Here is a 26,077-nt window from a genome sequence, read left to right on the forward strand (position 1 = left end):
CACTGCCCTTCACCACAGATATGGCCACCACATCATCAGCCACTCCAGCAGCAACAGAAAGCTTGGCTATCCTGTCACATATGCTGTCAGCGTTGCAGGTGTAGCATAGATGTTGATCTAGCAACTGCAAATGTCTAAAGCTGCAACACTTTGTGATACTGAACAACACGGGATACTGAAGCAAACCTACTAAGAGGACCACACATCCATCTTCTTGGCACTGCCATAAGCTAACAGTGCTTTTTAACCTGCCAGCAGCACTTTGTAACCTGAAGCACATATACGCGACAGCGATGGAAACACCCTGTTGAACACTTGAACACTGTTGCAGTTAATCAACACAAATATTCACTGAATCAGGACAGAAGTACCAGGCATAAAATGAAATAAATATGTTTAGTATCAAAATAACAATAGAAACACAAATTGAAAAGTATTAAAAAGAACAAAAGGAATGCTTTGGTCAAAACACAGAACATGAATGGGGCAAGACAATGCATCTGCTCCAACAAGAGACATTTCAGCAGTCCTGTCAAGTTCAGGAATCAAGGTCAGTCAATCTGCTAGTCACAAAAACTAGATGTAGTTCTTATTGTGAGTGCAAAATAAACAAAAAAAAATACATCCCTGCAATATTCTTTACAGACAAGTGCAGTGTGCTTGACATCCATTTAATACAGTCAGAGCTTATGTTCAAATAAGGATTTAATAAGGATTTTTCACATCTAAACCATTTAGTGACAAACATTAATAGGTAAGTAAACCATATATTTTACGCAGTCGTTCTCTAGAAGTCATTCAAATCAAATAATTTTTGGTTAAAACATCACGGTATTCCTGTATTGCCCTTGAAAGGGGATCCTGGTCTGCATTTACATTCCTTGGAGATCCATCAATAGATGCCATGGGGGAAACTCCAGCAGATGCAGTCTCAAGTTCAGCAGTGGCTGCGGGGCGAGAAGGGGGAGAAAAGAAGGCAAGATTCCATGCACTAGTTCTACAGTAGACTGGGGCCAAATAAGTGGGTTACTGCAGAGGGTAAAGATCTGGAGAAATATTTAAAAGCATCCGAGGGAAACAGTCAAGAGGACAGGCACAAAGGAATGAATATGAGTTTTCATGTTTACTCATTATGAACATTCATAATGTTCCTTAGTCAACAGTATTGGTAAATATAGTAAAATACATTCCAAAGGCCATATGCAAAGTGTCTTCAAGGGAACTCAAAAACAATTTCCACTCTTTATACTCAAGTTTCCATTTTCCTTAAAAGTTCACAGCAATTGTGCTTTGGAATACTAGACTTTAAAATTGTTTCTGCATTTTATGTGATAAAGTCCAAAATAATCAGCCTTGTAAAAGGCAAATACTTCTACACCGCAGTCAGGCTAAGACAAGAAAAACCTTGGAAATAAAATTGGAACTAAAATTAAACTGGAACTAAAATTAAATTGGAACATAATCAAGCAAATTACCTTGGTCAAGCTCTTTAGTGATTTTTTCATCCAGTTCTCGTCGTACCTAGAATTACATATAAAATTTGGTTAATATTTTAATAGTTACCTTTTTCTGATACTAGCTTCCAATGCAGGTAAAATCCCTTAGCTATTACTGCCTCATTTAGGATTGGTCCTCTTTTTTATGAGTCATCATAAAAAGACTGAGTATTTGTCCAGTCTTTGGTCTGGGCATTATGTTTTCCACTGCCTTTCTGTCCCAACATCTCCCTTTATCTGGTGGGCTCCCTTCTTCCTAGGCTTTCCTGCTGCTCCCTCCCGTTTGTACACGGAGGCTGAGGCATTTGGCTGGGCCTGTTCTTCTCTCAGTGCCTCCAGCTCCCACCTCCCGCCGTGAGGCGGTGAGGGCAGCCACCACCGCTACAAAGCGTCTCCGAGAGCTTCTCCACCTTGAGGAGCAGGAGCGTTTGGCTGCAGCAAGGCCTGCTGGGAGGGCCCTTGCCTCTGCTCTCGTGTCGAGGCCTGCCTTGTTTGCAGCTCTTCCTCCTTTACCATCCTGCTCCCTTTTCTGTGTTCTTTGCTTTGCTTCCTTGTCCTACTGTTCCCGCTCCCTTGCCCTGGTCTTCACCTTACTTCACTCTTGTACAAGGTCCCTGCATTTTGCCTGCTTCCCACTGCTTGCACACTGAGCAGCCCCTGCTGATGGGACAGTACTGGCTGCCTCCTGAGCTCTCTCAGTAATGTGCACCCCCCTCTCTCATCTGAAATAAGCCTTCACAGAGATCCAAAGCAAATTCATCCCTGCAACTGCTGCTCATTACTTGAACTGCTTTAGCTGCTACCCATCTGTTGGCTTGCTTGAAATCAAGGAAGCAGACACCTTGTTTAAGCACCCTCAAGACGTGGGCAGCACCACAGCACTGAGTCAGAATTAGAGGTACCCAAACACTTCTCATGTTCTGTCAACAATAGAATGAAGAGGAGATAAAACAGAGTGAAGAGGAGAGCCTGCCCATGCCTCCCTTCTATGCAAAGAAGGGAAGAAATCACAGCATTTTGTGAAGAATTATGTCTTTGTCCAACTAGTGCCACGTGGCTCCCAAATGTTATGATATGATGCCAGCATTCTGTGATAAACTTTCTGTCACACAGACTGTTAGTTATGGAGCCCACTTTGGCCAGAGATATTACCAAGGGTGCAGCACTGCTGCAAAAATAGACCAAAAAGGAGTTTCTGAGGAGTAGTCAGTTTTACCCACGCAACTACGCAGTATTCATCTGTGAAAAGGAAGACCGATTAATTAATAACATATAGCAGGAACTCCTAAAAGGAAATGTGTCCTAGGCATAGCATAAAGCCTTCACTATGCTACAGAGTGACAAGCTAGGCAATTGCACTTACATACTTAATATCATTCTTTTGGGAATGATGTAAGATGGAAATGGATGGAAAATGAGCCATGAACAAAGAGTTACACTCATTATGTTACACTCATTATGAAGTTACCAATTTAAAATAGGTTACATACTTTTAATTTAGAGAATTTCTAATGACCAAATATTATAAGGCAATATGTAATAAATATGCTACGTGGGAGCTTCCCCTGCAACAGCATTATTAATCACACTTTTTCTCTTCTAAAAGCATTTGGTTATCACTAAGCAGAGGTAACAGATGTAAATAACTTTTGGTCTATGAGCACTCTTGAATTTTGTACAACTCCGGTGACTACCTAGCCCAGATACTTGTGTTTTATTTGGATGATGCGCAGTTGTTTTAGCAGACTAGACTGCATGTTCTGGAACAAGAAATGGCTGATCTTCAGCTAAGACACTTAACCTTCCTTACTGATATTCTTTAGAAGTAACTGAGAATTGCATTTAAAAACAAACAAAAAAACCCCACACCTACCTTAGCCACATAGGCTTCAACTCTATTTCTTGACAATAAAGCATTCTCCATTGGGCTCATGAAGCTTCCTCCAAGACTAAGACTTCTATTCAGTGCCAAATTGTTGCCGAGATGTCCCAGCTGAGTTGAATACAGGACTGGACTAGCAGTCAGACCCCCTCCACTCACAATGCTGCTTGCAATTAAAGATCTGCTTCTATGGCGCTCGCTAAAGAGTTTAGCATTGGCTTCTGCTAGTCTTTCATTAGCTCTGTGAAAAATTCAGAAGCAAGCATGAAATACTTTTGGTAATGCTTTCAGAAAGTTATTCTCCAGGTCTTAAGATTATTATTACACTTCTGAAAATGGAAAGCCTTATGAGTGTTCTAAAACAGATGCCAATCTGACCTGGAGGTTTTGAAGAGCCTACTTCCAAGAAGTCAAACTAACCGCAGGGAGCAGCAAGAGTCACCAATACTTAGGGTTTTTCAGGATCAGAGCTTCAAAACAACAAATGGCATCTATATACACAATTTTTCTTCCTGAACAGGATTCACTCTGCGCTATCCTCTACTTCCCAATGTAAACTCAAACCAAAGGTGGGCTGCTAAAATGAAAGACAAAAAGATTTTTTGCTCCACAAAATCAGCTGCGGTTCTCTGAAGGGCCCCTCCTTATCTAAAGCTTTTTAGCTGGAGGAGACGAGGACGGAACGTGAATTTTCTTTTTCCTCTACAAAGGCATGATAAGTTGTGCTGCTGCTGGAACACTAAAGAGGAAGACAATCCTAAACACAGAGAAGAGTCTTAGCTCATTTTCTTAGATGTTATCTTAGACTTACAGCCAGCACACTGACCAGATACAGAAGAGGAATTTTAGGAATAAAGATCTGACAAAAAAAAGTAGTATCCTATTACTTGTTTAAAAAAATAATAAAGAAGTGTAGCTTTACTTACCTTTCCAGTTTATTTTCTAGGCATCTTCTATTTTTCACCTCTTCCAAATAGAGTTCTTTGTACTTTCCCACTTCTGCCTGTGCGGATTCTTTTTGAAAAGTATTGTCTTTTTCTATATTTTTTATTCTATCCAGTTCTGATTCCAGATCTCCAATTCTCTGCTTTAGCTGGTTTCTCAGTGAAGCATGATGACTGGCTCTTATTTGTTCTAATCTGTCTTGGGAAGCTGCCTGCGCCTGAAGCGGATAATACAATTTCAACAACCAGAAAGAAAAAGGGATCAATTTCATGCATCCTGTTTAAAGAGCACACCCCTACTCAGAGATGCAACTGTGCCTCCTCACTACCATTGCAATCAAGGAAGAAAGCATTCTACCACATTATTTCATTTTTTGAAAGAGCAGGTCTGAAAGAAACCTGTTCTTACTGCTGTTAATAATCAAAGCTATTATTGAAAGAACACCATCCCTGGAGGAGAGGGCATGCACAAAATAAGTCCTTGTTGAAATTACAAGAGTCTTCCAGAAAAGGGAAGTGACTTCAGTGACTTCTTTTCTGAGTACTTTCCACTGCAGAATGACAACGCAGCACCTGTACGCCCAGCCACACAAATTCTGAGCTACATGGCAATAGGATAATAGGAGGATAAAGAGAGGCCATATCCCCATGCTCTCCCATACTACCTATGATCTCCTTGGACTCAATTCTGCAGCCAAAAGGAAGACACAAAACAATGCCAATTCCTCACAATAAACAGCCAGAACAAAAAGACAAGATGGTGATTCCTCCAAAGAACTGCAAAAACAGAATTCCACCTTTGGCCAGCCTTGACTCAAGGTCCTGCAGATGCCACTGAAAGGCAATCAAAGGGCATGACCAACACATATTGTATGTGCACCTGCACCAAAGAACTTTTATGCAGATGTTTTCACTTCTACAATTTTAATTCAGGAAAGGCAGAAGTATAACACTAACAGAGTGAACCAGATACAAAAGATAAAATATTAAAAGGCATTAACAACCGAGCCACATTATGTGAACTCTAGACCTAAGTAATTTACCTGCAGAAACAGATTAACTTCTTGTAGTTTTTGTCTTAACTCTCGTTCTGCTCGTTCATCAATCTCTTTTTTATACTGTTCTATTCGGTTGTGATCTACTATATTATTCTCTAAATGATATTTGAGGTTGGACACCTCTTCTTTCAGACGGCATTTGCTTTTCTCCAATTTTTCCTGATTCGCACGCATAGAAGACAATTCATCTCCTAGATCCTGATTTCTTGCTTCTAGCTGCATGCATTTTTTAGACTCTGTCTCCAGCTGTTCGGAAAGTTCAGCAACCTATAGCCAGAAAATAAAACAAAAACACAGAGATCTAAAGTTACTCAGTTCTGTGAAAACCCATGAAATGTCTCCACTGAGGCTGTAGTTGCCATATGCTGACTTAGCATGTAAACCAAAGGAAAACATATATTTTACATCATTTCTGATAGCACTGATCACTTTTCCACACTTTCTGAGCTCTTTTTCCCATAGCTCACTAATCAATAAATCCTGCACCCTGACAGCACATACCAGCAGCATTTCATCCATGTGGACAGGTTGAAAAGTACCGAAGTTTTTCTTTAATGAGCTCCTTGTATGTTTATAGAAAATCATAAAATCACAGAATCATTCTACCCAGTATCTAATAAAACTAACATCTCTCTGAAACATGGTGTTTTAACAACAAGTCTGAACTTAAGCGATTAGGGGTAAGGTAGCAGGAAGAATGCGTGTATTAATGAGAACAATTTAGCCAAAGCAACTTCAAAAGCACTTCTCAGAATTCCTTTTCTGAGTGCCTAAGGCTTGGACAGATGGGCCAAAGCAGGTACTAGTGAACAATAAGGCATGAAACCTCTGTGTCACAACAGTATCTCCTATCCTCAAAGCAATGACACAATTTAGAAGAGTGAAACGTGAACTGTCTCCTATTCAACAGGACAGGGCACAAAAAATGAACTGGAACAAAGTTGATTTCACACAGTTTTATTTACCTTTCTTCCAGAGGAAGAATTCATCCATCAGATCTAGCAGGTGCTGCTAGAGCTCAAAACACAAGAGTTTAGCTGACTCTCTGCAGGGCTGACTTAAGCATAGTGCAGCTGTACTGGAAGAGATGTGAGACACCCCACAGCAGGGGTTTGGCCGCCTTTGCTCAGGAGCTGCTTTGAAGTTAGGTTCTCACCTTTGGTTTCTGCCTGAGCTATCCTATTGTGCTCCTCTCAACCCTGACCCAGACCCTGACACAGGCCCTCCTGGCCTTGCTGATGACCTGTGCATCCCTACACATCACCCTTGGACTCTGCCTACCCTGCTTACATTCACTGGACCTTGCTTGATTTCACAGGTTGCCCAAAGAGGTTTTGTAATCTCCATCCTTGCAGATATTCAAAGGCTGTCTGGACAGGGTCATGGGCAATATGCTGTAGGTGACCCTGCCTTAGCAGGAGAATTGAACTGGATGCTCCCCAAAGATCCCTTCCAACCTCTACTGTTCTGTGATTCTGTCTTCTAGGCCTGTGCCCTGGGCAAGGAGGCTGCAGCCCTCACCTGCCTTGCTGCAGCCCCTGGCTCCTGGATCCTCCTTCCTTTCCACACCAGCCTGCCCTTTATCTGCCTTCAGAGAAGCTGCTATTTACACGAAGGTGCCATGTTTACCCAGAGTGATAAGAAGTCCAATTTGATTTTCAGCCAACAATATAGAAAGAAGTAAGGAAAAGAATAAGACAGTACATCAAAAAGCTTACCTTTGTTCTTAATCTGCTGACTTCATTGACCATTTCAGAATACCTGTTCTTCATTTCTCCCTGAGAACTAAATTGGGACTCTCTCTCTCTCATCTCATAAACCTTCAGTTTCTTCATATTTGTTTTCAAAAGCTTCTTGACCCTGGATAGCAAATTAACAAGCAAAATAAGAAGACAAGAACTGACCACTTTCACACATGCTTATGTAAATAGCACGGGCAGGGCTTACTGCATCTTTAATGTGCTCTATAGATCAGGAATTGCTAACAGAGAAGGGAGAAGCAAGGAGAAAGCAGGAGGGGTGGGGGAAAGAAAAAAGGGGGTCCCACAAGTGTCTGGGGGGGGGGGGGGTTCAAATTTACCTCAAAACAGAAATAAGGGATTTTTTCCTTCTCTTACCTGGATGACTTCAGGCAGCCTGCATTTACAATGCCTATTTAAACCCATATGCTCATATACAGAAGCCAGTTTCAAAATTTAACACAAAGCTTGAATTTGTGAACAATTATGTACTCATGGTCTTTGTCAAGTAATGAAAGCTCTACCTGTGGCATTCTTTCTGCAGTTCAGTGTTTCGTTTCATTTCTTGGCCCAGACGGACTTCTACTGACCCTTTCAATTCTATCAGTTTTTTCACTTCCTTTCTTTCAGTCTCACACTTCCAAAAAACAGAAAAAAACAAGACACAATTCAGCACTGGTATCTATATGCACTATGTGCACAGAGCATCCTTCACAAAGAAACTGTAGGATATCTCTATGTGTTAGTGAAAGTCTACAGAACTCCGGGAGACAGAACTCCTATATGAAATTCAGCACTTCAATCCTCTTATTAAGCAGACCAATACCCAGAGATGGAAACAGATGTCCTTCTCCCAAAGTGGAGGCCACCTTCTACTAGGGACTCATGGGGAAAAGGTAGAAAAGACACTGGAGAATGGCTTCCTCAATCCCTCTGCTAATACAAGGGAGGGCTTAACGTACCCACAGCAGGGAAGAGAGGGAAGAGCAGAGCTTATTTTAAAGCTTCAGTGGGATCTTCTACGATCAATGGCCCACACAGTTCACTGTTAAGGAATTATCAGACATTTTGTCTACCTGTAGCATTAGCTCTATTTCATCTTTGTGGATGTTTACTAATCCAACTGTTGTTCTTCCTTCTGCTATTTTCTATGGCAAACCAGAGCAGAGCTAGCAGTTATTTTGACTTTGTACTTGTACCTTTCCTCTACAGAAAAGAAAATAAAGAAAAGACTGCCCACTGCAGGTTAGCAGACACTTATTTCCCAAGAAGACTTGAAACTGTAAGAACTTGACAAAGAAAAGTAACTCAGTTGTATGGAGCATTTGTTCGGTGCCTGGAGAATTTTCTAGGCTAACCTGTTCCAAGATCTCAGCCTTTTCCCTTTCAAGCTGAGCAAGGCGTTCTTCAAGTTGGGATCTGCATTTCCGTTCTTCCTCCCAGGTACCGTGCAGCTCTTTTGCCGTCACAAATAACACACTCTGCTTTTGCATCTGTCAAAGCAAGAGCACCAAGAGAAACCAAAGTTGCAGGAAACACAGCATACTTCCTTTTTAGCTACATGTGACAATTCAAAGCATCCGTAGTGATCTACTGTCAGACAAACTTCGCTTAAGAAAAAGAGAAATGCAGCATTTGGGCCTGAGAGGCCTTACTTATTTTTCATTCCCAAATGCAACATAAAGCAGTAACCTAGGTGGAGACATGGCTACGGCTCTCCTCTACCAATTAATGGTTAAGGTAAGGCAAAAGACAGGCCAGGAAACATAGCCAAAAACAACACTAGCAACTGGTGGAAAGAAGGAATGCTCTGCATCTGACAGCGTGTGTTTACAAATCAGGGGAATAAGAAGACACAGAGATAAAATATCCCTATGACATCTGAAGGCCTGAAGAGATCAATCTAGTCCTCCTCCCAACCTTCCAAGCTTCTGTCAACAACTGCATTCGGAGCTCTCGCAAAGCCGCAGGTGGGGCAGAACCGAGTTGGAACACAACTTGCTGCTTCTGTTCAAGAGTAAAGTATTATCCATTCATGAGATGCTTTGAGTAGCATGCTATAGTAAAAATACTATGTCCCCTGATGTTCAGAAGGTTGTGAAAGCCTTAACACAGACACTTAGATTCCAAATCCTTGGAGAGAACGTTTTTCTCAAACATCCTTACAGAACAGATAAAATGCCGAGTCCAAGTTCATGAGGACAACCCTGGTAAGGTTAGTAAACTAAAAACAACCAAACAAAGAAAAAGTACTGTTTGATGGAAATCTCCTGGTGGTACCTTCTCCTTGATAGAAGGCACAGGGGTATGTCACTGAAAAGGGAGAAAAAGAAAAGGAACTTGGAAAACAGTTCAGGCAGTTCTCTTGGGCAGAAACATTTTTTCCTGTTAGGCAGATCTTTTTCCTACTGTCTGCAAAACATCTCCATTTCTCAAACACAAATTACTGCAGTATCTACAGATACTGTGGGGTTCCAAAAAAGAGCTAGATCATACATGAAATGGGCTGCCTGCCACCATACAGCACCACAGCAAGTGATTATTCTTTACCTCAACACTCTGTGTGGCAGGACAAGCACCATCACCTATTTAGAGGTGGAGAAAAAGGTAATGTGGTCACACTGGCAAACTGTGACAAATCTGAAAACATGGATCTTTGGATCTCTCAAGGCCATTCTCTTCTCTCAGCTTTAATATCTTTCCTGTGCAAAGCATGAGTCACCTTCATAAAAGGAAATATGGTGATAAACGGAAGTATCTTCAGATCAACAGATGCAAAACAGAAGCAGGAGAATTAGGAAGCCTGGAGTCCCTAACCTAAAACTAGGTTGTACTTCCCTAAAACCATGAGGTTATTCTTCATATGCACACAAAACTTCAAGGACTAAAAGAAGCAATTCACAGGAATTGCTGATGTACCTGCTGATTTTGATCTTCCTCCAAAGGCCTGGGTACTGTCTGCAAGCTAGTGATCAAGTCCTCCAGGCGATTATGAACCTACAGAAGCAACATAAAAAAAATAACAGTAATGAAGCAAAAAAGGCTACACTGACACTTTCCAGACTGATGTTCAAGGCTCATTTAGGGGGTGTTACCAAAAGGAGATGACACAAACATTTTTCCCCTTTCTCCACTGTTATACTATCTACCTCTCCCTGTTCCAGTCATCAAGATGACCTTAGTTTGAGGTTGCTCTAAAATTGTTAGTAAGCATCGCTTCAGCCACTTGTTTGGGGATGGGAAGGGAGAGAGAAATATGCTAAGATAAAAGCAATTCTGCATAGCAAAAGCTGTGAGAAATATAATTCCTGTTAGTTCGGTGAGGCCCACCAGGACTCAGAGATGAGGCACGTGGTACCAACATAACCCCAGAATATTCTGCAAGGTAGCTTGAAGATCTTTAATGATACATGTTGCAACGTGTGTCTGAAGTATCTGCCTGATGTCTTAATGGTGATGACTTGTATACAGCAACAAATACTCAAACCACTACACCAGCATCAAACCCTTAGCTCAGTGTTAAGAAAGACTCATCACAGTACCATGTGAAAACTGTCAGAACCAGAAAGCCCACAAATGGGCCAGCAGGATTTCAACGACAGCTGATCTTCTGCAGACCAGAAGAAATGATTTCCCCTAGGATCTCCCAAGAAAATCTCTTCTGAAAATTTTCCCACATGCATACATACATAACTAGGCTCAATAGCTCTTGAAAAAATAAAGTTATGACTAGCTTACTGAGGCAGAGGCTTGCAGGTCTTTCTGAAGAACCTCAATCCTATTGGTCTGTTGTTTGGCTGTGGCTTCTAATCTGGCATTTTCAATTTCAAGCCTTAAAAGAAAATACTCATCTTGTTATGGAAATCAACAAGAGCACACACAGTCACAACAATGCGCTTTACAATCTAAAGCAAAACCACATTTTAACATGCTGTGTTAAACAGCATGTTAACAGGCAATCCTGCCAATTCTATGTAATTCTACAAAGTGAAACCTTGCCTCACTTATTTTCTTACCGTTGCACGTGTTCTTCCAGTTGTTTTATAGTGGTATTGGTTCTCATAGAAGCTTCCAGAAGGTCCTGAATTTTTTGTGAAGAAGTTATTGCTTCCCTTTCCTTATTTTCTAAGGCAGTCTTCATATCACGAACACAATGCTCAGACTGAATATGCTGTTCTTCCAAATCCTGCAACTAAAAAAAAACCCACACTAAAAACCCAGGGACCCAGGGTAGTCAGTTTTTCTACAAAAAGGTAAAATGTTACCCCCACCCCCGAAAAAAAAAAAAAATCAAATACCGCATATATCTGTACATACCTTCCAACCAGAGAGTTATAATCATTGCAAACACATTCAAACCTATGCCTCTACTAGCAGCTGACTGCATCATCTTTTATACTGGTTTCTGCCAGTATATTTTGCTTTTCTAAAACATGTTCTAAGCACTGATGGTTCCAATCCTACTCTTTTAATGAGTCATGGCAATTAGTATCCAATTGTTCCTGACTCAAGGAAATTACTAGTTAAAGAGGTCATCCTTCTACAGCGCCTTTGCTCTTCAGTAACAACAGTAAAATGACAATTTGTATTTCAGAACTCCCTTGCCTTCATACAATCACTTAGGCAAACAAGGCAAAAGTCGGTCCCTACCTCAGAAAACTGCTTACAATTGACTAGTAACAAGTCAACTAAAGCAAGACAAATTTCAGACAGTCCATGAAAGAGAAGGGAGATACGCAGTTTAAGTTACAGAAGAAGAACTGAAAGCAAATTACCTGGCTGTAGAAGTAAAGTACAGTAAAGAAATAAATGCAATGGTCCACTATTTCTGTTGTTTTTCAGAAAACAGATAACCTACCTCACCAGACCAAGAAGAGTAAACTGAACCCCTGTGTCTATTCTTTAAAAAGGTGCAAATACAGACCCTTGTCCAAGCAAAGCCATTGGCATCTCATGTCAAATACCTTTGTGACCATGTATACAAGTTTATAAAATAATGCAAATCATTTACAAAACATTACACCAATCCTGCCAAAATAATTTCTAGGGTACTGGGACAATATTAGCTTATTCATCGAAATTTCTCATCTATTACCTTCCACAAACACAGAGGGAAGATAGATAGAGACAAATAGCAGGAAGATAGAACAGAGGAGGTAATAACACTCTGAGACAGCAAACAAAGGAAAATGATGAGTTTACTTCAGTTTCTCAGAGAAGAAACTGATCAGGAAATATAAGTGCACACTGATGCAGGGTGTGTGTGTGTGTATACATATATGTTATAAAATTTGTACAGGAAAAAAAGAAAGAAGTAATTTGTAAATAAAGCAAGTTCAGAGCACCTGAAGAACCCAGTGTTTGTGGTATTTCATAGAAGATGTATTCTCAAAAAAACAGAATAGTTAGAATATTTAAATAGTATAATAGTATAGAATAATAGTATAGAATATTTAAATAGTTAGAATAGTTACTTCTGTTAGAATAGTTACCTTATCTGTATCCTTTGTTTTGATGATAGTGGCATATATAAACAAGGCAGGTAAAGGAGAGGGGAAAAGGAGCACGACTTTCAAAAGCAACTTTGAATTAGGATTGTGGTAGCTAAATAAATAAAATTCTGCTATGTACTTAATACATTAATCACAGTTACAGGCTTTGCCTACCTTGCCTTTAATCCTATCCAACTCCTTTTGCAACCGCAGTTTCTCTTCCTCCAGGTCACTGCGATAACGTGCGGTAACTTCCAGTGAAGCTTCTGACATGGACTGCTTCTTAAGAGCATTGGCAAGCTCCTGCTGCAGCTGTCTGACAGTACCCTAATGAAACAGGAAGAACACATGGGAATAAAAGGCTTGGACCATGTACTATGCTTTTCTCTCTCTCTCTTTTTTTTTTCTGTTATAGAACTACATCAGTCTTCAGAATGAACCAAAAGATAAGCTATTTTGCTCATACTGTGGGCACCTGCACAACTGATGACTACTATCTGTCTTGGCCTGCTGAGGACATCTAGACTGTTGCTATCTCTTCACTACAGCTGTGATCTCCTAAGAGTTAAAAACAACTAAGTAGTGTTCTCCTCGGAAGAACACATAAACACATACAGATACTGCAAGCATCTATCCATCTATATTTAAGAAAAAGCCAGCAGTTTCTCAGACGCAAGTGCTGTTATTTGACTGCAGACATTACTGTAGTCACATGCTCTATCATTCTCCATGCCTTATCTTCCTCATTAGGAGACTTTTGCTTTTGCTGGGCACTCTGTCCACAGTCTCTTGTCAGCTCTTCTCCTTCCCTTCCTTTGCTGCTCTCCGCTCAGCTACAGTCAGCTTGATCCCGCTCCTCCTCTCAGTCCTCCTTAGCAGCAGTTTTCCTCGGCATTCTCTCCCCTCTTTCCCCCATCACTTCCCTGCATCTCCTCTTCTCAGCTCTTGCAGACTGGGTCCTTCTTACTTTTGAAACACTCCTTTGTGTCACCAGTGCAACAGATGGACAGTGAATAAAACAATGCCCTGTGGCACCAAGAGAATTAAGTAGAAGAAATTTTAAAAAATTAAAATTAAACTCATCTTGAGGAAGTGTCACCTCTTCATCAGAGGTTAGCCTGGGCTACTTATTATTATCTTACTCTGTTCTCTACTCAGATCACAGCCTTGACACCCTGTTTGCAAAACTTTCCACAATTCCAAGAAAAACACAACAAAGAAGACCAAGCCCGCATGGTGTATTCACATGCAGGCAGCATATACCTGTTGAACTCCAAAAACTTAAAATAACTTCAAGAACTGACAGATCTTAAATTGTTCTTTATAAGGATATGCTTTACCTCTCTTTCTACTTTGTCCGTCTCGTATTTAAAGATTTGTTCTCTTAAGTCAGCACATTTGGCATTTAATTCCTTGTTTCTCTCCTCCATCTGGTAAGCTTGCTTCTCAGTGTCAGCTCTGAGTTTATTGAAAATATCATTAAATCTGTCCTGGACATCATTCACTACTTTTTCTTTGATGATACCTTTATTCTGCACATCTTCTAGTTGCTGACGGAGTAGAAGGTTTTCACTTTGAAGCTGAGCCAACCGTTCTTGCATAGATTCCTGTCTTATCATATATTTGCTTACTTGATCTTTTTCAAGCTGTCGGGCCTGATCACATTCCTTCGCTTGACATTGGGCCTGACTTAATTCTTTCTGTGTCATTTCTAAAAGAAATGTTTTTTCTCTTAGCGTTTCTTTCAATTGGTGAATCTCATTCTCTTGATTGCTGGCTTTGCTCTCAACTTCAGCCAGCTGCTGAGACAAGTTCTTGATGGTTTCTCGCGTATCGGAGAGATCACGATGGAGCTTGTCCTGCAAACGAAGCCACTCATCACGTTCTCTCTGAAACACTCGCTCGATATCATTTCTTGATGCCTGATGACGTTCAAGTTCTTGAACAACTGAATTCAAGCGGGAGCGGAATGATTCCACCTCTGTCTCTAGTCTATCTTTGCTTTCTTTTGTCTGCTTCAGTTGGGAAGTCAGTACTGCCGATTCTGTCTTCAGTAAGTTCAGCTGTGTGTTGCATTGAAGAACAGTTTGTGTTAAAGCTTCCTCATTTAGTTTGAGTTCCTTTTTAAGATCTTCATTTTTTTCCTTCAAAGTTTCATTTTCCTCTATATATTTTGCTTCTTCTTCCTGGTTCGTAAGTCTTAATTGATCAACTTCTCGCCTAAGTACAGAAATTTCATCTTGCAGTAATTGATTTTTGTACAGGAGATCCTTTTCTCGCTCATTGCTGTCAGATACCTAAGTGATAAAGAATATAAAAAGACAGCCAGTGAGGAAATGAATCTAGAAAAACATTTGGGCAAACTGCTTTTTAACATTTGTAATGCTGAAGCAAGACTTCATGTAGTAACTTTAATATTACCAGAAATATCACTCAGATCTCTGAGCCCATGTATGCGTGCAGTGAATACACATCTGGAAATCTCAGATGCCCTTAAAACTGAATGTCCCAAGTCTAAAATGTGTTCCCCCTATCCAGATTCAGCAACAAAATAATAAAGTTTTTTTTTTTTTTTAATTACAGTACTAGGCTGTATATGCATGGTATACTGTCTATTATAGACCTTTAAAATATTCCATTAAAAGGTAATTTAACCTGTGCTATGAAATATCACAAAACAGGGCTTGAAAAGGTATTTTTCTTCTCTGATGTTTAGCTGAATATTAAATGCTAAGCTAAAGCTTTCTTTCTTTATTTTGTATCAAGGTTAGCTATTCAAGTCACTCACTCATCCCTGTTACTAAAGATTAGCTGTGCAGGCCAATCAATCATCTGTGGAATGTAGTACTCACTTCCTGTTTTTTTTTTTTTAAATTATATATGCAACTTTTTTCAATAATAGTATAGTCATTTCAGTATTAGTATAGCTATTATTCTTTGAAGCTTTGGATCTTCTCTGGTGATATTCAAAACCCACTTGGACACAATCCCGCGCCACATGCTTTCAGTGACGCTGTGTGTGCAGAGGGGTTGCACTAGATGGTCTCTAAAGGTCCCTTCGAACCTTATTGATTCTATGATCTTCATGAGAAATTCAGATAAACGCTGCTTAAACAAAAGAGTTATGATCACTTTTTGGACAGGGGTAACAGGTGTAAACTGAACCATAGGAAACTCCACCTCCATATGAGGAGGAACTTCCCTGTGAGGGTGACAGAGCCCTGGAACAGGCTGCCCAGAGAGGTTGTAGAGTGTCCTCTGGCGATCTTCCAAAACTTGCCTGGATGCCACCCTGTGTCACGTGCTCTAGGTGTCCCTGCTGGAGCAGGGGGTTGGACTATATGATCTCTTGAGGTGCCTTCCAACCTCAACCATTCAGTGATTCTATGATTTCCTTACAATTATTTTCATTTCTAGAGCGAATTTCATTCATTAGTGATATTCCTTCACACAATTTTAAATTGTGGAAGTGAAAGAAGGTGTTTTTTTTTTTCAGTAATTTTGTTGAAGATAACCAATTCAAAAAGCAAGCAACAGGATCAGGTGTTGCACTGTAACTAAAACAGTAAGAGATACTGTGCAGCGCTGTTAGAAACTTCAGCATTTATGATAACATGTCTGCTTCTGTGCTTCAGAATTTTTAAAGATATAAGGAAAAACAAACAAAAAATGGTATTTACACAGTTAAATTATTTTGATAAACCATAAACCATTTGACATAAAGGACAATAATTATTACCAGAAAGATTTGTCAAGTTTTCATAATGAATATAGTGAAATGAATGTACTGGGAAATAAAATTTCCTACCTCTGAATCTTTTGCTATAGTTCTTGATTCTTCTTCTATTTCCTTCTGTCTCCAAAGATGGTTGTTTAAAATTCCCTCTTGTAGGGCTCTGGCACTCTTTTCTTGAGAAAGCTGTCTCTGTGTTTCATCACGCTCTTCTTCAACCTGCCATAATATATTTATATATGTGAACTACTTAAACCTTAAGTAAAAAAATCAGTTAAGGTAATCCATGTACAAATCTATATTAAATATCCTTCAAAAAAAAAAAAAGGGGGGGGGGGACAGACTTTGAATGGCTATTTAAAAAAAAAAAAAAAAAAACTTCTAAGTGGTTTCCATTTCTGTGGTAGATGCCAAACCTTAGTTCAGAGATACTCACTGGGGATTCAGTTGTTGGCTTCGTATTTTGGCTATTTGTCTATACAAGATAAGTGGCAAATTCTATACTCATGTGACCCCAAAAACAGCATCTAAGTGTTAAGTAGCTGAATACATGTGTTAAGGAAGGCACATTTGCCTTTTAGGCAATCTAGAGTATTGCACGGAAATTCAGTAAGAGCTGTTTTGTCTCTTCCAGACAACCACCACCTTTTGAAAGCTAATGTCTCGATGGCTACCTCTTCTGAATCATCTGATTAAGACCATCTGAATTTCAATGTATTGTTGCTGCTAAAGTAACTTTGAATGAGAAGACTAAAAGCAAATTTCAAGGAAATATCAATCTATACTTCCCAAACCATCTTTCCATGGAGTTGCAAATACAACTTCCATGTTTGAAAACAAACACGTTTAGATTCCTGGAGCACATGACTATCAGACTTCTGATTTTAGCTTGGTTAGAACAGTATTATAAAAGCTTGATTCTTAATGAAACACTGTTCTATAACAAAAACAAATTTATTGAAACACCTATTCTTAGAAAATATGCCATATAGATTTTAAGCAGAAACCCTACTCATATTACCAAAGTAGTGCATATATACTAATTAAGCCAGGAATGGATTTGTATGTTTAAAGCCAGGGATCTGAGAACATGCATTCACCACTCTTAGCTGAATACTAACAGCAGCATAAACTAATAGATGACATTTCCAAAAGCACCACAATTCCACTGCTTTTGTCCTACTCCAAGGTCCTGGGAAAGCCTAAATTTGTCACTAATAGCCTATGTTCTAAAGCATTCTAGATTAACACTTTTTCCTTCATCAAGACAGTTTCACAGTTGACCAAATCCTAGCAAAATTTCTGTACAAACTGAGTTGCAGGAGATTTCCAAAGACTGGGGCACAGACAAAGACTGAGAAGCTGAACGTAACCAGCTGAACAAAGTTTGAGAGGTAAATTAGTAAAATTCATTCTTCCATTAATGCAGGCAGATCAAAATTACCCCAATAACAATTCCTACAAGAACATACAGACTATTTAAGGTCATTTATGATTACTTTGATGTTTTCTTAATATTTTAACTTACATAAATTCTGCAACTTAAAGACTTAACTATGCATGAAAAATAAAGACAAGTAAGCGGATGTGTTTAATAAGGTCTTTTTCATAGAACCATGAGAGAATTACTGAAATCTGGGGCATAAAATCACTGTAACAGCTGAAAATTTTCATCAGATTATAAATGATAAGAATGTCATCATCTCAACCTCACTAAATAAGGCGCTAAACTTGCATTAAAAATGAGGGCAAGAGGCTTTCCGGATTAGGCCTCCTAAGTGTAAGCTGAGGCAATGTATAGAATCTCAGGTAAATTTTAACATTTTAGCCTGAATTTCAATCAAAAAAACAAATCTTAAGTATAACTACAGTAGACCTATAAATAAATTTTATCTGCAAATTAAGAACAATGCAGAATAAAACAAACAAACAAAAGACACACACACAAAAAAAAATTAAGACTTGACCTGTGATACAAATGAAACTTGGATCCTGAAAAGGAGAAAAAGAATCATAAAGTTGTAAACAAATGAATATCAAAAAAACGGAACAGCTCGCTTATGAGCCAACAGTCCTCAGTCAGCCTCAAAATGCAGCAATACTGGTATCTAATATATCTTCCACAAATATTTCTCCTTCTTTAAACATATTGCAATACAATGTCAATTAAAAAAAAAGGCAGAAAAACAGGACATAAGTATCTATGTCAACATTTGATGTACCTGTTTCAAGAGCGTTCTCAAGGTTATTAACTCCATTTCTAAATTCCTTGAGTGTAACTCAATCTGTTGTTTCTCCTCCATCTCTTTACGGTAGTGATCTTCTTTCCTTCTTAGCTGTTCTCTGGTTTTCTGATATTGCATTTCTACTCTGAGCCTCTTCTCCTCTTCTTGTTTCAAAGTAAATCTGGGATTTAATAAATATTATTTGAGGAATAAATTCTGATGAAGCATCCTCAAACTTATTTGTGTATCCAAATCAGTAAAGCACTGACCTCAAAAAAGTGAATATTCCATACTGTGTACTTTCAGAGAAAACTCAAACAAAAATGTTACATCCTTTCAGTTTACTTTTATGGTATTTTTTTTTGACAACAATTTTGACTTCATTCAATTAGTTGCATCAGTTACACAAGATACAGATATAATCCATTATTTTGCACACAGATTAAGTTGCATACAAAATCATGCACTCAAATTTAGATATACACATGCATATAAGTACACATACTTCTATAAACGCATACTTCATGCAAAAGCAGATCATCTGTACTCTGAATACACCCGCTACCAAATCCCGTACTTGGGCTCAAAACAAAAGACCACAGCTTGACAGGTGGATCGTAAGGGGCAAAAGAAAGAGTACTGCCTTCTACTCTCACCTCCCACTAGAATTTCCCTGCAAGTATAAATACACAGAAACATGACAATTTACTATAATCAAATGTATGTGTTACTAGATCAAAGCATTATAAACTTCTACTCTGAACAATCTACATTTTCTTAATATGTTGAGCGTCTCCTACAAAATACAGATTCACAATGACTGCAAGAAATATTAATAAAACAGCATACCACTTATCTAGCTGTCAATAATAAAAATGTAATATATATTTTTTTCTAAATAAATTGTCAAAATAGAATGAGCTTTACACTTGCAATAATTTTAACTGCTTATAGCTCTTAGTAAAATAAATAAATAAATAAATAAATAATATCTTCCTAAGGTTCTCATTATCAATTTGCTTCACCTTTAAGCTGCTATTGTTTCTTCCACATATAGATTCATTGAGTTTTTTAAAAACACATTTCTTAATGTTATTAAGCTTAAACACCATGCGTTTCTAAGCCTATTTTCCATCACTGACCTCACTCTTCAGCAAATACAGACTGCTTCCCTTTTCTATGGTAGCAGTTTATGTTAGTCTTACAAGACTAGAAAGTTTTCATCCTCTCAACTATACCATCAGCATCTTCTGCAAATAAATACTGAAAGGATAACATAGGTTATGAGAATGCAAGATTACATACTTAAGGCTTTGGATATCATTTTTCCATTCCACTTCTTGATGAGCCAATATGGATTTCAAATCTTGAGTCTCTTCCGCTTTTAATTGTGACTCCTCCTTTTCACTTTCCATTTTTTTTACTTCTCTCCAGAGTGCAGCATATCGATTTTTTTCATGTTCTATTGTCCGCTCATATTCAAGTAGTATGTTTTGAATTTTCAACAAACTAGCAGAACCTAGAGATTTAAAAACTGTAGAAAACCGCACATATGCACACTTTCCAATACACAAATTCTTAATTTCCTAATTTGCCACTGTTAACATAGAAAATTATTAATTATATTATTAGAAATAATAATACATGATGATTATGTGTATATAAGGCTGTGTATATGCATGCAATAGATTTTCTCTATATATATTTTTAGTGAAGCCTATACTTTGCTAGTTTTTAATACCTATTGGGGTATGGGGGGGGGGGGGGGAAAGATGATCTATCTTGCTAACTTTCGATGACTACATGAGAATGAGTTGAGTGAGCTGAATGAGCTGAGCTGCAGCTTACAAGCACCTACTACTTTAGTTCCGACCAGAGAGAACCAATGATAAGTAATTAAGATATGTCTGACAATAACACAGACAAACACATAAGGTTGGTGAGATGAATTCCACATCAAGTACAGAAGTCTGCACTTTCTGGGCACCTCTGATCATGGAAAAAGAAAAACACTAGGTCTAAACAGAAAACTAAAATGCTTGGGCTGTACAGAAAGGGGAAAAAAAAAACAGACAAAATGATTTGAAAACTTACCTGCGTGATTTACATTCAGCTGTTTTATCAGCAACATAGCTTCTTGGTAGGCTGACGTTGGCAATTCAGCATCCTCTGTAGTTGTGTCAGATGACTGAGTTAAATCAAGGTCAGTGACATCCATTTGTATGCTGATCTACAAACAATACAGGATATTATGTATATAACAGTATAGAACTATGGATTATTACAACTGCAAGAATGATTTGTTCTTTCATCCACTTCCCGTAGACTTGGCTCAAATATGATTAAGTTGTACACAAACAGCAATTTATGCATCAGATGAACTTCTATACAAATGCTATTCCTATTCATTTTTTTTACTAGCTTTTTAGCCCCTTAAATCAAGAAAGTTCTTTTACAGTACCTTGTTCCTTTTATTCCCTCTTTTTGTTGCAGATCTAGAAAACAGAAAAAGATTTTGGTAGTAGAATGCTCATATTGCATTATGAATAATATCTAAAATTGCTCTGACAGCTTCATTTTATAAGTGAATTAAACTGAAATTTAATAGAAGAATTTTGTTATATATAGCTGAAGACTGAAACAATCTTACTACTCACAGCGGAGGATACTTTAATCACAAAATCTTAAGCAAAAAGTTGAAATAACCATGACTGAAAACTGCCCTTTGTTCTAAATGATAGGAATCACACAGCCACACAGACCAGTGAATTATCCATAATGCTTGTTTAAAACTAGAGCTTTAGCTTTGTTTTCAACATTGAGAATTCTTGCCTAACAAGTCAAAGCTTTGTAATTTTGGGTTCTGTAGTAGGGACAGCATCACTGTCAGCTTTATGACTGACCAGTGTAGTTTATTTATGCAACCATTTCGATTCTCTCCACATGGAAGACCTACCAAGTTCACTGCTCCATTTGAGCTAGTTTCAGGCAAGCAAAACGTAACAGCTTAAAAAAAAAAAAGAAAAAGAGACCTCCTCTTCAGGGTCAGACTGAAGAGTCTTCAGACTCTTCTCATCTTCTCAGCAATAAGTAACTGCCTTTAACCTGCGTTTTTCCTTCTTGCCACTTCATGTATCTTAGCATTGTGTTGTGTGTAGCATGTAAGTTAGAGGACCCTGAGCTAATTCAAAGAAAGTTGTTCTTTTTATAGTATGCACAGTCAATTATAGAGATACAAGTTCCAAAGAGTAGACAGCTATCTTATAGTTGCATCATAAAGGAGTTAGTTAACCTTCTCCCTCAGTCTTAGAATAAGGAATATGAGAATAAATGAATATATGAATAAATAAAAGGATTAAATAAAAAAGTAGAGGTCTGCAATGAAGAATATTTGCATTTTCATGCATCTCGTGCACCTCCCATGCCCCTTTAAATAGGGAATATATATAAACATGCACACATATATATAAATGCATGTACATATATAGACACATTCAGGTAATTTAGCAGTGTGTACATTCATCCTTATCATTAATCTGACTAGCACGTTTGAAACATCCTAAACAAAAAGAACATTTTGCAACACAAAAGGCATCGGATAACACTGGTCACATGAAAGAACAAGTATCATTGTAGCAATTTTTTTCCTTTAGTTTTCAAGTCAATTTTAAACTATTTTTTATTTCTAGAATTCCTTATATTCAATACCTTTCTTCATCTTGGGATATTTCACTGAAAGTGCTATTATCTGATTCTTGAAAATGAATTCCACTGGAAGAACTCATCTGCTGATTAGCCTTTTGCTTTGAAGTCTGTTTTTTGCTCCCATTTTTCTTTGCTCCTTTTGTTGCCTGGCCAGATTCACTACATTAAACAGGAAGGAAAAAAAAATGCTGTTTGAGTAACACATTTCTATGAAACAGACACACTTTGGATGATGCTCAGAAACTACTTAGAATTATGTCTGTGATAAAATACAGACTTGACTCCAAAGATGGTGAGGATACCAGCTATTAAAACTCCTCATTCTAGAAATAGAGGGGAAAGGTAGAATCAGGAGACAGGAGGAAAGGAGGAAACAGAAAGTAGGCTTGCATCAGTGAGACTGAGCTCAGATGGTGATGTTCCTGCACATCAGGATTATCTTTCCATCATCTCATGTTTCAGAGCTGAGGAACTGGGTAAAATTAGTCCTTTCTAGGAACCGGGGAACATTTGGAATTATTGTATAAATTGAACATCGCCATACCCAAAAAAAAAAGTAAACCAACACTTCTGTATAGGCAATTATATCTGTAATTATGTAATTAAGTTTGTGGAGGTTACAGAGGTACTTCTGTACTACAAGGTTTCATGTTTTTCTCACAGACACTTGACTTTCTCCTCAGAGCACATCTGGCTTGAACCACCAGAGCTGATTGTCAGAGCCCAAGAGATATTAAAAAAAAAAAAAAAAGGGGGGCAGGAGCCCCCACAAATATTCTCATTTAAGTCCCATTATGATGCATGAAATAAAGGCCCAAATGCTTGGCTGAAGCTCAGAGTTACAGACTTAAGTTCCACAAAAGTTCAATTTATTGCTGAGGCAATTCTAAGCACTGCCAATTTATTATTTCAGGACTTTCCTAATGAGTCTTTTTTGGGAGGGAGGATTTTGATGTTGGCCGTGAATACAGAAATGTCGTAGCTACAGTAAGTGAATTTGCATGGATGACCAGCCCTGTTTTCTTGAACTAGCTATCTGCTTATGAGGACACTATATCTTGATCTTTCAAATTTCTGTATAAAGTAGATGAGAGAGCAAAGGTTCCATTTGTGCTTTCTTCAAGCCTTTGGGATTAATTTGGTAATATGATCTTTCCCTTTTCACAGGACAAAGTGGGTCCTAAACTTAAAGAAAACACAGGTTGCATGGAGATCATTAAAGTCACCTAAAAAAGGGAGAAAGCAAACTGCAAGCCTCTATCTCTTTTTTTCCCAGGATAGCTATTTCTCATAAAACAGCTGTGTTTTTCTTCTCTCCAGCTTTGAAGATATGTTTATCCTCAGTATTGACAAAGAAAACAATAAATTTGAGTGTCTATTCTGAACTTAGTTCTTCCTAAAAACAGTATTATTTCCTCAAATGTTTGGGAAGCAATGTCTGTAGGGCCTTCTGTATTTAGGAAACTACTTTGGAAAGCAAGTTAAAAAAAAAAAGATAATTAATTTTACAAGTAAGAATTAGAGATTATTAGTTTACCTCTTCAATGGCATTTCAATTAATTTTGATCTCTTCTTGGTTGAAAAAATCTTTTTGGGTTTTATTTCTTCCATTTCTTCATTCTCTGTTCTAAGACTGTCCTCTTCTGGAGGAAGCCTTTGTTTCATTTGCTGATTAGTAACATTGCCTGGCAATATGTTTAATTTCCCAAGGTGGTCTTCTTTTGCCACCATCTGCTTTTCAAAACATCCTTGCTTTCTTTTTTCCTCCTCAACCTACAAAAAGAAAAGTTAAGCTTTACATATTTCTGCTTTTTACTAAGAGGAAAAATATCATACCCAAAACTGAATAATTCAGTCTTTATTTCTAAAGCCATGTAATGTGAATTGAAACATTTTCATTTTAGAGATGTACTTTCATAAAATTATACTACAAAATACATTGATTCAATGGAAGTACTTGGGATTTACATGCCCTTAGAAAGGAAACAATAGTGCATCTTGAACATGAACAATGGAAAAGTGAAGGCATTACTGATGGATAGAAGGTTAGGAGGAACACACAGTGTTAGTTGTAAAAATACAGGAGAAAAGAGGCAAAGCGTGCTGGGCTATTACTTCCTTAATGGAGAACAAAGCAAAACAATAAAAGCAATAAAACACCAAAAAATCCCCAAGCAGAAATGGTTTCACAGCAAACAAGAACTTCAATGAAGGCACTCCACACACAGTTCATAGCAAATGCAGAGATGAATCAAGACCCTGTTCAGAAGCCATTTTCATTCTTTAATGCAGAATAAGAACTAGTGTTACTGTGTGCATTCCTTTTTATGGCAATGAACTACTAACTACTTACACTGGAACTGAATGCCACCTTTTGTTAAACTAGAACAATATTATGTTCTAGATTTTCTCAGAACTTTCTAGTTACACAACGAGAAAGAGGACAACTCTCCACCTCTGTCTCTCCTCTTATAATGTACCTACATTGAACCAAAACCCAATTTGCACAAAGCAGCTTTCCTTAATGATGATAGCTAAAGTGAACAGGACCATTGGTATGGAGAAAGATTAAAGAATGAGGAGGAGCAGGTGAACTTCTACCTCTTTTTGCAGCTGTACCTTCTCTTTCTCCAAAGCCAGGAATACTATTTGCAGCATTCCTACCTTACTCTTAAATCTTTCCATATCTTGCTCTAGTTCTTTATCCAGATTCCTTTCCAGTATGCCACAAGACTGCTGAGTATTTTCAAAAAGATGTTCAATTTCTGTTTCTGCTATTTTAGGATTATTGAGAAGGTAGTCTCTGGAAACAACATCATTAACACAGGAGTCTTTTCTAAATTGCCTTTCTGTTACAATACAACGTGAATTTTCATCATTTGTAGAAACAGTTCTTGCCTTACGAAAAACACTACTAACATCATCCAAAATGCATGTTTTTAAGTAACGTCCCAGAGAGTATTCAGGACTTGCTTTTACATTTCTACTGCTTCCATTCTCAATCTCTTTCATCTTCACAGCAGGTATTTGCTTTCCCTCTCCTTTTGCCATAGGTACTTCAATATTATCTGTACCATTACTGCAATCTTCTTCATTTTTACTGCAGGTATCTCCCATGTTTGTTTTCAAGTTACTTTCATCAGGAAGAACACCAGGACTTTGAACTGGGATGCCGATTTTGGGCTGTTTTAGGTCTAGCACAAGTTTCCTATCTCCAAATTCATGTTTACTTTCTATCTTACTACATGTTTCTGACACACAAGGTGAAACCGCATGAAAACTCTTCAATTCTTCAGTGGAGTCATCCTCAGACATTTCTCCCACACATGAAGTAGTTTTATCAGTTTCATTAACTTCACCGAATATCTGCTTCAGCTCTGCTGTAATGTTTTTAAAACTCATTTTCAATTCCCTTTTCTCATTTTCAACCCATATTCTTTCGTATCTTTCTTCCCAAGGTTCTGGACTTAACTGCTTGTCAGTATTGTGCAAATCCTTATTTTGTGATAGGATTTCCTGATATGAAATTTCTGCTTTGCCAGTCTGATTTCCATTTGTTGTTTTCTCTATCAAGTTGATAGTTTCTAAAATATATTTATCCTTAAGTAGGTACAGATAAAAAAAATACCAAGAGAAAGGAAGTTACAATCAATCTAAATAATTTGTGTTGCAAACTCACCATATTCAAAGATGCTGAAAACAATTGTTTATATTCAAAACACAGAAAAGTAAATTAAAGCTTCACTGAACCATCATTTTCTCAAAATAAACAAACAAATAAAACCCAAAACAACCACTTAGAG

The 26,077-nt window shown here is 38.0% G+C and overlaps 1 protein-coding gene across 1 annotated transcript in view; it reads right to left on the bottom strand.

Annotated features, from left to right (window-relative positions):
- Positions 1–713: 713 nt before the first annotated feature.
- Positions 714–26,077, bottom strand: part of ANKRD26 (ankyrin repeat domain 26) — a 45,651-nt gene continuing 20,287 nt past the window's right edge. The window contains exons 19-39 of the mRNA XM_088523744.1: positions 24,876–25,874; positions 23,812–24,047; positions 22,278–22,433; positions 21,031–21,064; positions 20,664–20,799; positions 19,875–20,088; positions 18,567–18,750; positions 16,420–16,563; positions 13,952–14,908; positions 12,786–12,938; positions 11,136–11,311; positions 10,858–10,951; positions 10,039–10,116; positions 8,478–8,612; positions 7,644–7,756; positions 7,099–7,240; positions 5,366–5,647; positions 4,305–4,540; positions 3,370–3,619; positions 1,476–1,521; positions 714–947 (exon numbers count right to left, since the gene is read on the bottom strand). Of these exons, the coding sequence (XP_088379870.1) occupies positions 799–947; positions 1,476–1,521; positions 3,370–3,619; positions 4,305–4,540; positions 5,366–5,647; positions 7,099–7,240; positions 7,644–7,756; positions 8,478–8,612; positions 10,039–10,116; positions 10,858–10,951; positions 11,136–11,311; positions 12,786–12,938; positions 13,952–14,908; positions 16,420–16,563; positions 18,567–18,750; positions 19,875–20,088; positions 20,664–20,799; positions 21,031–21,064; positions 22,278–22,433; positions 23,812–24,047; positions 24,876–25,874 (4,914 nt within the window). The 3' untranslated portion in view covers positions 714–798. The remainder of the gene's footprint in view (positions 948–1,475; positions 1,522–3,369; positions 3,620–4,304; positions 4,541–5,365; positions 5,648–7,098; positions 7,241–7,643; positions 7,757–8,477; positions 8,613–10,038; positions 10,117–10,857; positions 10,952–11,135; positions 11,312–12,785; positions 12,939–13,951; positions 14,909–16,419; positions 16,564–18,566; positions 18,751–19,874; positions 20,089–20,663; positions 20,800–21,030; positions 21,065–22,277; positions 22,434–23,811; positions 24,048–24,875; positions 25,875–26,077) is intronic.

This window comes from Tinamus guttatus, unplaced genomic scaffold (genome assembly GCF_059628265.1).
Source record: "Tinamus guttatus ecotype Peru unplaced genomic scaffold, ASM5962826v1 Tinamus_guttatus_pri_ptg000018l, whole genome shotgun sequence".
NCBI lineage: Eukaryota > Metazoa > Chordata > Aves > Tinamiformes > Tinamidae > Tinamus > Tinamus guttatus.